This window comes from Rhinatrema bivittatum, chromosome 1, assembly GCF_901001135.1.
Source record: "Rhinatrema bivittatum chromosome 1, aRhiBiv1.1, whole genome shotgun sequence".
Classification (NCBI taxonomy): domain Eukaryota; kingdom Metazoa; phylum Chordata; class Amphibia; order Gymnophiona; family Rhinatrematidae; genus Rhinatrema; species Rhinatrema bivittatum.
The window spans coordinates 295,839,533-295,855,754 of record NC_042615.1 but is presented as its reverse complement, the minus strand read 5'-3'; the positions used below and the strand labels follow the sequence as shown (position 1 = coordinate 295,855,754).

The following is a 16,222-nucleotide window of genomic DNA, read 5'->3' as shown; positions in this document are numbered from 1 at the left end:
TTTCCCGCGCTGGCCCCTTTAAATGGAGCTCCGCCCCGCGCGCGTGCATCAGGGGGCGGTGCCAGCCGCGCCGGACCGTCGGCGTCTCTCCCAAGGAGGGAGAGACACGCTGGAGGGCCTGCAGACCCGAGGAAGCCTCGAAACGGCCTGGGCCGCCCCCGAGGTAGGTGGAGGGACCGGGGCACGGCCCAGGACCGCAACAGTTGTGACCTATGAAGTGTTCTTCTTGCCCTTTGCTGTGTCTTCCTCCTCCACTCATTCTAGGATTGCTTATAAGTTCCATAACTGAATTGAAAAAGGCTCAGAGATAGTGGGGTAGATTTTTAAAAAGCGCGCTTTCGCGTACTTTTGTTGGCGCATCAGGCGCCAACAAAAGTACGCTGGATTTTAGTAGATACACGCGTAGCCGCTAAAATCCTGGATCGGCGCGCGCAAGGCTGCCGATTTCGTGTAGCCGGCGCGCGCCGAGCCGCGCAGCCTGCCGCCGTTCCCTCCAAGGCCGCTCCAAAATCGGAGCGGCCTCGGAGGGAACTCGCTTTCGCTCTCCCCTCACCTTCCCCTCCCTTCCTCTATCTAACCCACCCCCCCAGCCCTATCTAGACCCCCCCTACCTTTGTCGGGGGATTTACGCCTCCCGGAGGGAGAAGTAAATCCCAGCGGGCCGCTAGCGCGCCGAGACGCAACCTGGGGGCGGTTCCGGAGGGTGCGGCCACGCCCCCGGACCGCCCGGGCCGAAACCACGCCCCCCGGGCCCACCCCCGAAACGTCGCATCCTGCCCCCAAAACCCCGCGCCGATCCGACACACCCCCGACACGCCCCCCTTGAAAAACCCCGGGACTTACGCGAGTCCCGGGGCTCTGCGCGCGCCGCTAGGCCTATGGAACATAGGCGCACCGGCGTGCAAGGCCCTGCTCGCGTAAATCCGGGCGGATTTACGCGAGCAGGGCTTTTAAAATCCGCCCCAGTGTGTTTTATGGTCCAAGAAGTGTCCATCTTCCAGTTTTCATATCAATGTGTTGCAGTGTCTTCCTTCTCTGCTTCTTCTGTTGTCCTGTCTTAACTGGCTCTACATCATGGACATTGAGGTCTCCATATACAATCTGTCAATAAAGATGGCATCTCTCACACTGGATATTGTTCATAAACTGATTATTTTATTTTTATTTAATATGATTTATTAGCCGAATGTACATGGCCCATTCTGCACTGTTGCATTGGAGGTGGACCCTTGGGCTGAGGTGGGGTTGATGCAACCCGTAGGCAAGGACCTAAGGGTCCTCACCGTCAGCAGGTGGAGAGGGCAGAAGCTAGAGGCCACTGGAGCTTCACCAATATCAGCCCTTATTCCCCTCGGGTTGAGCCTTTGGGTGCAGGGGCCGGAAGGACTTAGGTGGGCCTCAAGGTTAGCTAGAGATGAATAGTAGGGATGTGAATCGTTTTAGGACGATTAAAATTATCGTCCGATAATTTTAATATCGTCTTAAACCGTTATGGAACACAATACAATACAGATTCTAACGATTTATCGTTATAAATCGTTAGAATCGTGAGCCGGCACACTAAAACCCCCTAAAACCCACCCCCGACCCTTTAAATTAAATCCCCCACCCTCCCGAACCCCCCCCAAATAACTTAAATAACCTGCGGGTCCAGCGGCGGTCCGGAACGGCAGCGGTCCGGAACGGGCTCCTGCTCCTGCATCTTGTCGTCTTCGGCCGGCGCCATTTTCCAAAATGGCGCCGAAAAATGGCGGCGGCCATAGACGAAAAAGATTGGACGGCAGGAGGTCCTTCCGGACCCCCGCTGGACTTTTGGCAAGTCTCGTGGGGGTCAGGAGGCCCCCCACAAGCTGGCCAAAAGTTCCTGGAGGTCCAGTGGGGGTCAGGGAGCGATTTCCCGCCGCGAATCGTTTTCGTACGGAAAATGGCGCCGGCAGGAGATCGACTGCAGGAGGTCGTTCAGCGAGGCGCCGGAAACCCTCGCTGAACGACCTCCTGCAGTCGATCTCCTGCCGGCGCCATTTTCCGTATGGAAAACGATTCGCGGCGGGAAATCGCTCCCTGACCCCGGCTGGACCTCCAGGAACTTTTGGCCAGCTTGTGGGGGGCCTCCTGACCCCCACGAGACTTGTCAAAAGTCCAGCGGGGGTCCGGAAGGACCTCCTGCCGTCCAATCTTTTTCGTCTATGGCCGCCGCCATTTTTCGGCGCCATTTTGGAAAATGGCGCCGGCCGAAGACGACAAGATGCAGGAGCAGGAGCCCGTTCCGGACCGCTGCCGTTCCGGACCGCCGCTGGACCCGCAGGTTATTTAAGTTATTTGGGGGGTGGGGGATTTAAAGGGTCGGGGTGGGTTTTAGGGGGTTTTAATGTGCCGGTTTTTCGATTTTTTCGATTTTTTAACGATTTTTCACGATTTTTCACGATATTTTACCCCCCCCAAACGGCAACAATACGATTCCCTCCCCCTCCCAGCCGAAATCGATCGTTAAGACGATCGAGGACACGATTCACATCCCTAATGAATAGTAATTCAGCCCAGAGACAGCAGTCTGTAGATTGCGTAGTTCTATCCTGGATTGGATTCAGTATGGAGACTCAGGTGCCAAAGGAACAATGGGGAACTGGAGGCACCCAAGCAAAGGAAGGCCTAAACCTTGAAAGTCCACAACCAGAGGATAGGCGAGGAGAGGCGTCACTGACAGGCTAGGTTCAGAGCCAGCGGTGAGTGGAAGTGGTGACAAGCAATGTAGAACTTTGGACACAGGAAAGTCTGTAGCATAGTCGTGCAAAGCAAGGGTCAGGGCACGGAGAAGGCAGGCGTGGTCAATCCAGGCAGTAGTCAGGGCACGGAGAAGGCAGGCGTAGTCAAGCAAGGCAATGGTCAGGGCACGGAGAAGGCAGGTGTGGTCAGGCATAGCGGAGGTCCGGGGCTGGAGAGAAGCTGAAGAGTAGTCAGGCGTAGCGGAGGTCCGGGGCTGGAGAGAAGCTGAAGAGTAGTCAGGTGTAGCGGAGGTCCGGGGCTGGAGAGAAGCTGAAGAGTAGTCAGGCATAGTGGATGTCCGGGGCTGGAGAGAAGCTGAAAAGTAGTCAGGTGTAGCGGAGGTCCGGGGCTGGAGAGAAGCTGAAGGGTAGTCAGGCATAGTGGTGATCAAATCCAGAGAGTCAATCCAACACATAGACGAACAGGAACTAGGAGAACAGGAACTGAGAACCAGGAAGACAGGAACACAACGATGAGACGATTCGAGGAATAGCAACAAGTACGAGGAGATCTGTTGCAAAGGAAACGCTATGGAGCGAGGCCTGAGCTTTTCTATGCTGAAGAATCTGATGTCAGCATCCAGTCTGCAGCCAGGTTCCCGCCGCGGGCCCTTTAAAAGAATCAGTGATGTTCACGCGCCTAGGAAGGGGTGCAGTGCTGATGGTGGCGTCTCTCTGCGGGCCATGCGGAGAGGCCCGACGAACAGGGACATCTTGGCTAGCAACACTGGATGGCGTGGCAGGGCCGGAGGCACCGGAGGGAATCCGAGGTCGGAGCTGGCAGCCCACCACCGCCAGCGAAGAGGAGCCAGCAGCTGGAGTCCGTCTGGAAAGGTGAGAGGGCCGCGCCGCAGGGCTGCTGCGGGTGGCACGCGTAACATGCACATTAAGGTGAAAGCACTCTAAGAAACACCAGCTTCAGCAAGGGTACCAAAGGTGCATCCAGGGGACAATCAGTAGTGGTGATGATTTTGGTGACATGGGTGCTGTTTGTGTTGAGATTTCCTTACTCTTTCATTGCAACTGGTAGTAATCACGTTGGCTATTAGAACAATTAAATTTAAAAATAAATTAAGGTCTACATTAACAACAAAAAAACCCTCTTTTAAAAAATCTTTCTAACTCTCCCCTAGACTTCATTTTCTACAGTCCTCTATTGCTTTGCTTATGTGTTACAAGTCTTCAAAGCTTTTTACAGCACTTCTCCTTTAATTAGACTAAGGGGTAGATTTTAAAAGGTGCGCATGTGTCCATGTGCACGTGGGCTTCCCACACATGGCCGCGCCGATTTTATAACATGCGCGTGCCAGCGCATGCATGTTATAAAATTCCATGGCAGCACGCACATGCACATGGGATTTTATAATCCGTGCGCACAGGGGGGACCAATTTTATAAGATTACCTGCGGCGATGCAATCGGGCCTCCCGAGTTCCCTACCCCCTTATCCATACTCCCTCCCTTTTGCCCTCTCCTCTCCTCCCCACCCTCTAAACCAGAGCTTTCCAAACTTTTCATGTTGGTGACACACTTTTTAGACAAACATAATTTCGGGACACAGTAATTCAGTTTACTAGCAAACCAGAGGTTAAAGGTTAAACGAACTAAATGTATTTCGACAATTTATGTATGTTTCCTTAAATATATACATAATAAAATGTTTCACGACACAACCTATCTTGTGAAAACCTCTCATATTAAAAATATATAATATTCCAAGCTTAATGTTATTGTTCTAATTTATGAATAACAATAATAAAACAAAGTTATTGTGTTATTCAATTTACCTCTTTAATGAGATATATGAGCTTGATGGGATGAACACAGATTTTGAATATTTGGTGTTAATAAGAAAGTCCAAAGGGTCTTCTGCGTAATTTTAAAAAGCTGGCCAGTTTCAAGACTGGAATTTATAGGAAGGGACAGAATGTCAATATAAATCCTGCACCTCCAGTTCTGTAACTCTGTGCATCCACTGAAATTCCCCCAAACATAAGACGCACCTGACCATAAGACGCACCTAGGATTCAGAGGGGGAAAATAAAAAAAAAAAATTTGTTCTAAACCGGATCTGCGTCTGGGCGTCTTATGGAGCAAATTAGGGGAGTGTATAGCTTTTTTTTTTCTCCCCATTTTGTTTTCAGGTCTGGGGAGGGCCATTTCGGTCCACTCCCCAGATCAGAAAACTTTTCTTTCTCTGGGAACCCCTCCCCCCCCAAAAAAAAAAACCCCATCTCAACCCTTTAAATTAACAACCCCCCACCCTCCTGACCCCCCCAAGACCTGCCGACTTAATTTACTACAACCCCCCACCCTCCTGACTCCCCCAAGACCTGCTGACTTAATTTACTACAACCCCCCACCCTCCTGACCCCCCAAGACCTGCCGACTTAATTTACTGCAACCCCCACCCTCCTGACCCCCCCAAGACCTGCCGACTTAATTTACTACAACCCCCCACCCTCCTGACTCCCCCAAGACCTGCCGACTTAATTTACTGCAACCCCCCACCCTCCTGACCCCCCAAGACCTGCCAAACGTCCCTGGTGGTCCAGCGGGGGTCCAGGAGCGGTCCGGGAACGATCTCCTGGGCGTGGGCCGTTGGCTGCCAGTAATCAAAATGGCGCCGACGGCCCTTTGCCCTCACTATGTCACTGGGACCGACCGCTGCTATTGGTCGGTCTCAGTGACATAGTGAGGGCAAAGGGCCGTCGGCGCCATTTTGTTTACTGGCAGCCAATGGCCGAAGCCCAGGAGATCGTTCCCGGACCCCCGCTGGACCACCAGGGACGTTTGGCAGGTCTTGGGGGGTCAGGAGGGTGGGGGGTTGCAGTAAATTAAGTCGGCAGGTCTTGGGGGGGGGTTTTGCAGTAAATTAAGTCGGCAGGTCTTGGGGGAGTCAGCAGGGGGGGGGGTTTGTTAGATTTTTGTTTGTTTTTTTTTTATATTTGCTCCATAAGACGCACATTCATTTCCCCCCCACTTTTGGGGGAAAAAAGTGCGTCTTATGGAGCGAAAAATACGGTAAGTTCCACCACGGCTCACCGATCTTCATGCTGTGTGTCTCCGGCACACAGCCCAGCAAAACTTCACTGCTCAGCCGCCAGTGGGATGAGGTCCACCGGCGGCTGCATTGGTTCCCACTTGCCGGTGTGTCACGTGCACCGGGCTTGCGCGACACACCGGCACACCTCAGGCGACACAGTAAAGTGTCGCGACACAGTAAAGTGTCGCGACACACACTTTGGAAAGCTCTGCTCTAAACCCTTTCTCCTACCTTTCCTTTTTTTTTGTTTTGTTGCTTACTGCTCCGTTGGAGCAGAAGCAACTTGCGCACATCAACCGACTGCCGGTGCATGCTTTCCCGGCACAGCGGCAAATGGCCACTGTAACAGCCGCCTCCAGCCCCTCCCCGCCCCCTGGACCACCTCATTTTCTGGGCCCGGCACTTCTGCGCGTAACAGGGGTCCTTTGAAAATGCGCACAAAGCCCAGCCACACACGTAACCCCTGTTTTTTAACGTGCATGGCTGATTTAAAATTCAGCCGTTATTTTCTACCCTCCTTTAGCTATGAAGGCTGTTATCAAATCTATAAAGCCCACGACACTCAAACAAATCTTTAACTAAACTCCCAGAGAGAAAAATGTTTTGCATAGGTACAGTAAATATTAAGCAACTGACCACTGTGAGCATATGAGTGTTGCATAAAAAAACTCTACCTTGCTCTAAATACTTGGATTACTTTGGAAGGCTGATCATGGTCAGAGCAAATAATCCTGCTTGGCAAACATCAGAAATGCTAGTATGAGATAACTCTTTAAATGTTCATTGGCAAGTGAAGGAGGAAACAGATGAGTGGAATGTTTTTCTCTTATCTTCTGTTTTGTTTTCAGGTTTACGGTAAAACCAGTTAGGAATGCAGCCATAGCTATTCCAAAGGCTTCAGGTTCAGTGCTAATATATTTCCAAATAACTTTTTTTTTTTTTTTTTTTTTAAAGTTGTACTAGTGGCTAAATATTAAACTAAAGATTTGAAGCTAAGGATCCAGAGGAGTCCAAGTCACCTTCCATCATGGAAGCAATCTCTCTTCTGTGTATCCTTTTGTGTTTCATCTTTGATGCCAGCGGACTAAACGTGAGCATTTCATGACTTTTCCAGGATTTTTGTTTAAAGGATGCATGCGAGCATCTCAACAGCTCGGCTAATATTTTCTCTGCTTGCTTTAAAAATTTTAAGATGTTTTATTCTAGGGGATTATGATAAATATCCCCAATAAGCATCAATCTTTGTTCTGTACCCTCAAAGGGGTGTAGGTGAGCTGCTCTTTTTCTATAGCTTGGTGTACAGAATTTTTCTAATTTTCTTGTGAAGTAAAAAGGGCTGTGGCAATAATCATTTGACTGTAGCTTGTTCAATTTGGACTGAGGTGGTTTGTAAACTTCATGCCCTGCAATGAGACTAGGAGGACGAATTTCCTAACTTTTGCACAATAAACAAAAGCTTTCCACTGAAGACTTTACCCTGTCTGTTTGTATTTACTCAGTTAACTGACACTAAGGGGTCCATATTCAAAAGATTTATGCAGATAAATTGGCTATTGACCAGCATAAATCGAACACCCCTCTCCCTGGTCTGGATAAACTCTGTACACACACAATCGCTGTGCACACAGAATTGGCCAGATAAAAAAAGGGGGCCTAGGCAGGGCATGCCCGAGGTGAGGTTTTCAAATTTAGGGGGTCATTTTTCAAAATGCAGTAAGGTGTTTTCGCATGTGAAAAAAAAGAGAGAGAGAGAGGCCATAATAGCATGTCCCGTAGATAGGTATTTGTATCCCTAGGATAGGCCCGCCTAGTAACACGAGGTGGGGATTAGGTAAGAGTGTAGGGGGTTAGGGGCTGCTTTCACATTCTACATGAGACGTACGAACAGAACAGTGGTCTCTTGTGAAGATTTGCTGGCCTTCGGAGTGAGGAAACTCACCCAAAGATGAGATTTGGGCAAGGGTCTCTCAACCTAGCTTGATGTTACCCAGGTAGAGAGTCCATCAAGCTAGGTTGAGTGACCCTTGCCCAAATCTCATCTTGGAGTGAGTTTCCTCACTCCGAAGGCCAGCAAATCTTCACAAGAGACCACTGTTCTGTTCGTACGTCTCATGTAGAATGTGAAAGCAGCCCCTAACCCCCTACACTCTTACCTAATCCCCACCTCGAGTTACTAGGCGGGCCTATCCTAGGGATACAAATACCTATCTACAGGACATGCTATTATGGTCTCTCTCTCTCTGAACAACAGGTCCCCCAGTGGTTGCATGATTAGCATAAACCATGCCCCTTTTGCTACCGCCTTAAATCAAGCATACAATTATATTTAGTTGCAGCTTTAGCTGGTTAGCTACAGCTGACGAACCGAACAAAATTTAACCGGTTAAAACGGAACAGTTAACGTTGTCACTCAGCAACTTTTTGGAAATCTGTCCCTAATAGTGAGGCAATGCAGGGTTTATTTAATAAAATTAATTGTTATTTATTTTTCTAATTTGGTTGCCGAATCAGAGGCTGCTCACAGCAATTTGCAGAAGAAACTTTAGCAAGTCAAAACATTTTAATTTTTTTATTTATGAGGGGTAAAACTAACATTTCCTTCCACTGCTTTCTCCATTTTTCTAATACAAGGATAGGTGCTGCCAGTGAGTTTTAATATATTTATATATCAAATAATAATAAAAAAAATCTCCACTTGCCTAGTCTTTTCAGAAAATATTCTTTGAAATCCAGAATAACAAAAAGAAAACCTTAAAACAACACGGGAAAGTGTTTACTTTGTGCTTTGCTTTATTTCCAACCAGAAACTGTTTTCCATAATGTCTATCCAAAGGGGGTAATATTTTTAAAAAGCGTTATGCACACAAAACCCAGTTTTATTTATATTCTGCTTTTCAGCACTTCAAAGTGATTTACATTCCAGTACTATAGGTATTTCCCTATCCCGAGAGCTTACAATCTAATTTTGTACCTGAGACAACAGAAGGTAAAATGACTTGCCAAAGGTCACAAGGAGTGACAGTGAGAATTTTTTTTTATATAATTTTTTATTTATTCATTTATAAATTTACATATCAAGAACCATCTTAAATACAGAAAATATGTATGAAATGACATGAAAATTACAAACCACTTTTAAAGGGAGAACAAGCAAAGATAATAAACTATAATTCTACAATGCAAGTCCAAAATACAGAGGGTCCAAGTCGTAAATTATTACATGAACTAAGAAAAGAAAATAAGGAAATTCGTCGGTAGCATCCTTTAAGGGTCATACTATAAGAGAGAAAAGGCAATCTCAGCCATATAGAGAGACTTAGAGAGATTACATTATCAAATATTTCTATTAAATTTTACTTTTATCACACAAAAATTGCGTTAATTGAGAAGGTAAATAGAAAAGGTAAGAAATCTCTTTATATTTAATATTGCACTTGCAGGAGAATTTTAACAAAATATAGGTCCCAATTTGTAAAACCTGGGGTCTAAGCAGCAAAAATTGCCTCCTTTTCTTTTGTGTCATCTTGGACACGTCAGGAAAAATCCTAACCTGCATTTTCAAAAATGATTCTAACCAATGTTTGAAAAAGAGTTTCAAAATCCATTCTTTATTGGGTTCCAATACAAAAGTCACTATCATAGTTGCTGGTATAGCTTGCGCTGAATCCGAGATTTCCAAGAATTCAGTGATATTTAACCCAGGCAAAGCTATTTCTTACCCGGGATCTTCTGTAGGCTCTGGAATATTACTCTTTTCTGTCCCAACCAAATTTTCTCCTTGTTCCTTTTTTCCAACAGGTATATAGAACGCCCGTACCAATGGTGGGATAGTTTCCTCTGTTACTTTCAGTATCTCCATTAGATATTTCTTAAACATGGGGTAGATTTTATAAAATTACGCGCGCGCGTACTTTTGTTCGCGCACCAGGCGTGAACAAAAGTACGCTGGATTTTATAAAATACGCGCGTAGCCACGCGTATCTTATAAAATCCAGGGTCGGCGCATGCAAGGGGGTGCACATTTGTGCAACCTGCGCGTGATGAGCCCGGCGCACGCTGCCTGTTCCCTCCGAGGCCGCTCCAAAATCGGAGTGGCCTCGGAGGGAGGCCGCTCCAAAATCGGAGTGGCCTCGGAGGGAGGCCGCTCCAAAATCGGAGTGGCCTCGGAGGGAACTTTCCTTCCGCCTCCCCTCCCCTTCCCCTCCCTTCCCCTACCTAACCCACCCCCCCAGCCCTATCTAAACCCCTCCCCTACCTTTGTTGGCAGATTTACGCCTGCCAGAAGCAGAAGTAAATCTGCGCACGCCAGCGGGCTGCAGGCGCGCCATCACCCGACCTGGGGGCTGTTCCGGAGGCCTCGGCCACGCCCCCGGGCCGGCACCACGCTCCCGGACCCGCCCCGAACCGCCCCCTGACCCCCGGGCACGCCCCCTCCCCGCCCCTTTTACGAAGGCCTGGGACTTTACGCGCGTCCCAGGGCTGTGCGCGTAAGCCGGATTTATGCACGCAGGGCTTTTAAAATCCGGCCCATATCACAAAACGGAGATTCCTTCCTTTCAGGGTGTTCTCAATGTTCTCCATTTTATTTAACAGAATTGTATTGTCTTTAACAAAAGAATCCTGCAGGACTTTATTGGAACTCATAACAGTCTTAATCTCAGTAATCTGCTGACTGGAAACTTTAGCTGTGTTTTCCAAGATTTTTATTCGATTTTCATGATCCTCCAACCTTTCTGTTAAAGGATTAAGTTGATTAATAATCATATTCCCCAAGCCCTCAACTGCCTCCCAAAGTGATTGAAGTGTTACCTGATTCGGTTGTGCAAGGGAGAATCTTAGTCTTGGATTCAGAGGCGTTGAGGAACCGCCAAATGTCTTCAAACTGAGCTCTCCCATGGCTGGGCTGCCGGTCATCTCATCATGCTGCAGCGGCACGGCGTCTACGCTCTCTCCTCCCGGGGATGAACTCCCTGCCTGGTGCCTCCATCCGCCTGCAACTACGGCAGGCGACTCCACCAGGTTCATATCTGGGTTTCTGAGTATAGCAGGGTTCACCGGCGCCTCTCTCACCATCAGGGACAAAGATGTATCTGAGTCCGGCAGGAAACCCTGTTCCTCCTCCTTGGTTCCCTGCCTTTGCGACTCCACTCTCGATGTTAAAACCCCTTGAAGGACATGGGCATCCATTGGGCTGACCAAAAGTGTCTCCAGAGCGGCCTCAGAGTAAGCATTCTCCCTCACTCGCCTTTTCCTGGCCAAATGGGGCAATTTCAGGCAATAATTTCAGGAAAATCTTCTAAAATGAAATCTCCACGGCATTCAATGCTACCTTGCCGTTGCCATCTTGGATCCTCCGACAGTGAGATTTAAACCCCAGTTTTGGGGGGTTATAACCCACTGCTCTAACTACTAGGCTACTCCTAAGTATGTAAGCTGCCCTCTGAAAATAGCCCCAGCAGATATGCAAGTAAAGGTTTGCACATAAATAGATGCTTGGAGGGATGGGAGGGCAGAACTAGGGTGGCATTGGGATTTATGCACATACTTTTGATTTTCTAAAGTATGCATGGTAAGTTAAAGCAAAGGTAACTTCTGCACATATATTCCTGCACAGCCCACAAATTTTCAAAGCGGATTTGGGCGGTGACAGGATTAAACTGGATGATTTTATTCTCCCTTTACAGAGTTAAATCCATGACTTTGACATAGTGCTTGATCAGAATCTTGCTGTGAAGGCACAGGTAGGAGCTATTACTCGCACTGCCTTTTTAACATTAAAAATATTGATGAAATTGAGACCGCTGTTGTTCATGCTATATATTATTGGTATCTCTGGAAAGTGGCCAATGTAATACAATCTTTAAAAAGGGCTCCAGGGTGATCCAAGAAGCTATAGACTGGTGAGCCTGACTTCAGTGCTAGGAAAAATCATAGAAACTATACTAAAGAAAAAGAATCACAGAACATATAGAAAGACATGGTTTAATGAGACACAGCCAGCATGGGTTTACACAAGGGAAATCTTGCCTCACCAATCTGCTACATTTTTTTGAGGGGTTAATTAAATAAGTGGATAATGGTGAGCTGGAGGATATAGCATATTTGGATTTTCAGAAGGCGTTTGACAAAGTCCCCCATGAGAAACTCCTGAGAAATTGTCGATATGCAGATTGCAAATTGGTTAAAAATAGGAAATAGAGTAGGACTAAATGGTCAGTTCTATCAGTGGATGAATTGAGGCGAGAGAGAGAGTATTTGACTTTTAGGAAGAAACTGAAAGCCCTATTCTGTACTAATGTTTTTGGGATTCTACAATTCTGAGAGATACATGTCTGACCTGGGAGCTATGACTATATCAAATTTAATATGTTTTTAACATTTTATATTTTTGTTGCTGTATGTGCTTATAGTAAATGAATATTTTATTTTTATGAATGTTTCAATGTGCCTTGCAGGGATGGATATCACCGGGTACCATGACACTCTATAATATATAAACATTGAGGTCCATATTCAGCTGCTGTGTGGTTCGGCTAGTTAAATTTATCCAGCTAAATTAACCCACATATTCAGCAGCCTGGCCACACCACGGAATATATCAAACTGTCTTAAAGTTAGCTGGATTAGTTTATCTAGGTAACTTTAGGGCAGCCCAATGGGATAACCAGAGTTAGCCAAATAAATTATCTGCTGACTGGCTATGTAGGCTCTTATCTGGAACGCCCTCACCCTGCCCACCACTTAGCCAGGTAACTATGTAGCCGGATATCTAGTTATCCAGCTAAGTGGCGGCCATTCAGTGGGGTCTGTTATTCAGCCACCAATACATAGCTGGATAAGTCCTAACTTACCGGGTCATTCATCAAACAGTGATGTGCCGGTATCGAGTGCGTTAAGGCCTTCTCGCACGTGATAAGGCCCTACCGCATGTGATACTGGCCATATCGCAGCAATACAATGCAAATTAGGGAAGGGGAGGAGGGTGGGCGGGTTTGGGTGAAGTTATGTCCCGGCAGCGCTGTGGGCGATAATGTTTTCTACATTATTGCCGGCAATACCGCAGGAAATGACTACACCTTTTCCCATACAGCTACAGGTGCGAAACTGTGTGGCCTGGCTGCAACTGCAGTGGGCGAAAACACCCCACCGCGATGCAGCCAGCTGCACAATTTCGCCCCCTGCCCTTTTTTTGCATGGCTCATCATTCTGCTATATAAATATAGCAAAATGATGAATCTAGGCCTTATTTTGGCTAAGTAGCTCTGAAAATCACCCTCATTATTAATAAACATGTCTGTCTGCAAACTCTTATTATCAGGGTTGGGAAGCCTCCAGCAATATCATCATACCTCATTCTCATTTATGATGTTTGAAAGAAAAGTACCTATTTAGAATTGTGCAGCCCACTGACATTTGGGGGGCTTCAGTGAGTGACGAGGGGAGGCCCTACACCTTGTGGCCTGGATGATGAGAAGAATTCATAGCTTTTCCATTTTGTGAGTTTTCCTTTTTTGGAATAGGATACAACTGGCTTAATTTTGAATTTTCTTTGGAGAAACTTTGTCCACCCTTCCATTTTGAACATTGGGAGAAATTTCATTTTGTCTTCTATTTCTTTCCAAATGAGAGATAAAGCTTCCACTTAATCCAGTCCAGGAGGAGAGCTCGGACATTATTCCACTGTTCTGAGGGAAGCAAAGGTTTCACAGAAAATGTGAAACGCATTTGGTTTATGATCACTTAAATATCCATCTAGAATATATGGATTGGAGTGAAAAGTATCCTTCAGGTACCACAGGAGTAAGGAGGTGATTACCAGGACATCTGAGTCAAGGAAAATGGGGAGTCAAATTTTGGTCCGACACAAATCAGTAAAGACGTTCCAGGAAAGAATCCCCTGATACCTGAAGAGTGAAGAGGGAGCAGTTTTGAAATCTTACTGAATTGAAACCAGATTCACAGATTTACTCAAAGAAACTTTGGGGGTCCATATTCAAAGACATTTAGCTGGATAGCTTGTGAGTTAGCCAGCTAAATGGCAACTTTTGAAAACTTTGGGCACTTATTCAGCTGAAATTTAGCTGGATAATGTAGGGGCATTTTGGATAGAGTTAGGTTAGCCAGATAAGTTATCCGACTGACTCCAATAGTCAATGTTAGCTGGATAACCCATCTGGCTTACTTACTCTTGTCATGACAGAAAATAGTCCTAATGTTAGCTAGATAAACATATCTGGCTAATTGTATCTTAGTCGGGTATATTCAATGGTGCAGCTGTACCACTGAATATCCCACCAAAGTTAGCCGGATAAGGGGCTATATGAATGGTATGGGATGTGAATAGTCCAGGGACTATATGAATGGGATGAGATGTGAATAGGCCTGGGGCTATATGAATGGTACGGGATGTGAATAGGCCTGGGGCTATATGAATGAGATAGGATGTGAATAGGCCTGGGGCTATATGAATGGTACGGGATGTGAATAGGCCTGGGGCTATATGAATGGTACGGGATGTGAATAGGCCTGGGGCTATATGAATGGGATAGGATGTGATTAGGCCTGGGGCTATATGAATGGGATAGGATGTGAATAGGCCTGGGGCTATATGAATAGTACGGGATGTGAATAGGCCTGGGGCTATATGAATGGGATGAGATGTGAATAGGCCTGGGGCTATATGAATGGTATGGGATGTGAATAGTCCTGGGGCTATATGAATGGTATGTGATGTGAATAGTCCTGGGGCTATATGAATGGGATGGGATGTGAATAGGCCTGGGGCTATATGAATGGGATGGGATGTGAATAGTCCTGGGGCTATATGAATGGGATGGGATGTGAATAGTTCTGTGGCTATATGAATGGGATGGGATGTGAATAGGCCTGGGGCTATATGAATGGGATGGGATGTGAATAGTCCTGGGGCTATATGAATGGGATGGGATGTGAATAGGCCTGGGGCTATATGAATGATATGTGATGTGAATAGTCCTGGGGCTATATGAATGGGATGAGATGTGAATAGTCCTGGGGCTATATGAATGGGATGGGATGTGAATAGGCCTGGGACTATATGAATGGGATGGGATGTGAATAGGCCTGGGGCTATATGAATGGGATGGGATGTGAATAGGCCTGGGGCTATATGAATGGGATGGGATGTGAATAGGCCTGGGGCTATATGAATTGAATGGGATGGGATGTGAATAGGCCTGGGGCTATATGAATGGGATGGGATGTGTAGAGAACTTTAGCCCCAGGGATAAGGGTTGCCTGTGGACTCCAAGACAAGACACCCCCCCCCCCCAGTCCTTTGGGTGCAGCCTGTCTTCCATCTGCCCATCTCCTCCCAAAATGCCTCTTTTCTCATCTTATTCCTAAATTCTCCTTTTCTTCCTTTATTATTTCAGTACTTTCACCTACTGCCACTTGCCACTTCCTTAGTACTCTTGATGTAAGCAGCACTATACAAAATCACATGAGAGATGGTCCCTGCTCAGTAGATCTTACAATCTAATCAAAACAAACATTCAAGGCAAAAACAGACATTTTGAATTTTGAGGTCCATATTCAACACCATTTTCTGGCTAATTTCGGACTTAGCCAGACAAATGGCAGGATTTGAAAATCCACACTGGCTAACTATCTCCAAGTTATCCGGCTAAGTATTTAGCTGGATGAAACTTAGATAACATAGGCATTTTGAAGGTGTTTCAGAGCAGAGTTAAGTTATTCGGCTAAGTTATCCGGTGGACTCCAATATTCAGTTAGCCGGATAAACTTATTTGGCTATCTTTAAGTTAGTCATGTTTATTCAGTAGTGGTGCTGCACGGGTGAATATTCTGACAAAGGTAGCCAGATAAATTTACTAGCTATCTTTGCTGGCCAGACAGCAGCTGAAAATGGGCTTCTTTTATTTATTAAGAAAATGGTTAAAATTAATAGGGCTGTGAGCGGGATATTCAGAGGTTAAGGTTCAAAAGCAGCCTCTGAAAAAGGTGGGTTTTTAGAGTGTATCAACTCAGGAAATTCTGTTCCAAACATAGGGTGCAACCAGGTGGAAAGCACAGAGTCAGACATTGGCAGTGGAGGAGAAGGGCATAGATAAGAGTGGAATTCACAAGGAGGAGTATAGGGTTGGATTAAGAGAGCAGAGATAGTGGTGGAGGTGCAGAATGAAGGCTCTAGGTGAGTAAGAGGAGCTTCAACTAAATGCAGAAACTGCTAGGGAGCCAATGTAATCTGAGAGGAGGGGTTATATGGGTACAGTAACATTGGCAAAAGATAAGTCGCATAGCTGAATTTTGGATAAATTGTACTAGAGAAACATGGTTCAATGGGAGACCTGCAAAAAGTAGGATGATAAGCTTGCATATATCTGATGCCAGTTTATTTGTGTTGTAAGAGGTTA

General features: G+C 46.4%; 1 protein-coding gene across 1 annotated transcript in view; it reads left to right on the top strand.

The window, feature by feature from the left end:
* Positions 1-6,749: 6,749 nt before the first annotated feature.
* CFI (complement factor I) overlaps positions 6,750-16,222 on the top strand; it is a 146,260-nt gene continuing 136,787 nt past the window's right edge. Inside the window, exon 1 of the mRNA XM_029596663.1 lies at positions 6,750-6,897. Within this exon, the coding sequence (XP_029452523.1) occupies positions 6,835-6,897 (63 nt within the window). The 5' untranslated portion in view covers positions 6,750-6,834. The remainder of the gene's footprint in view (positions 6,898-16,222) is intronic.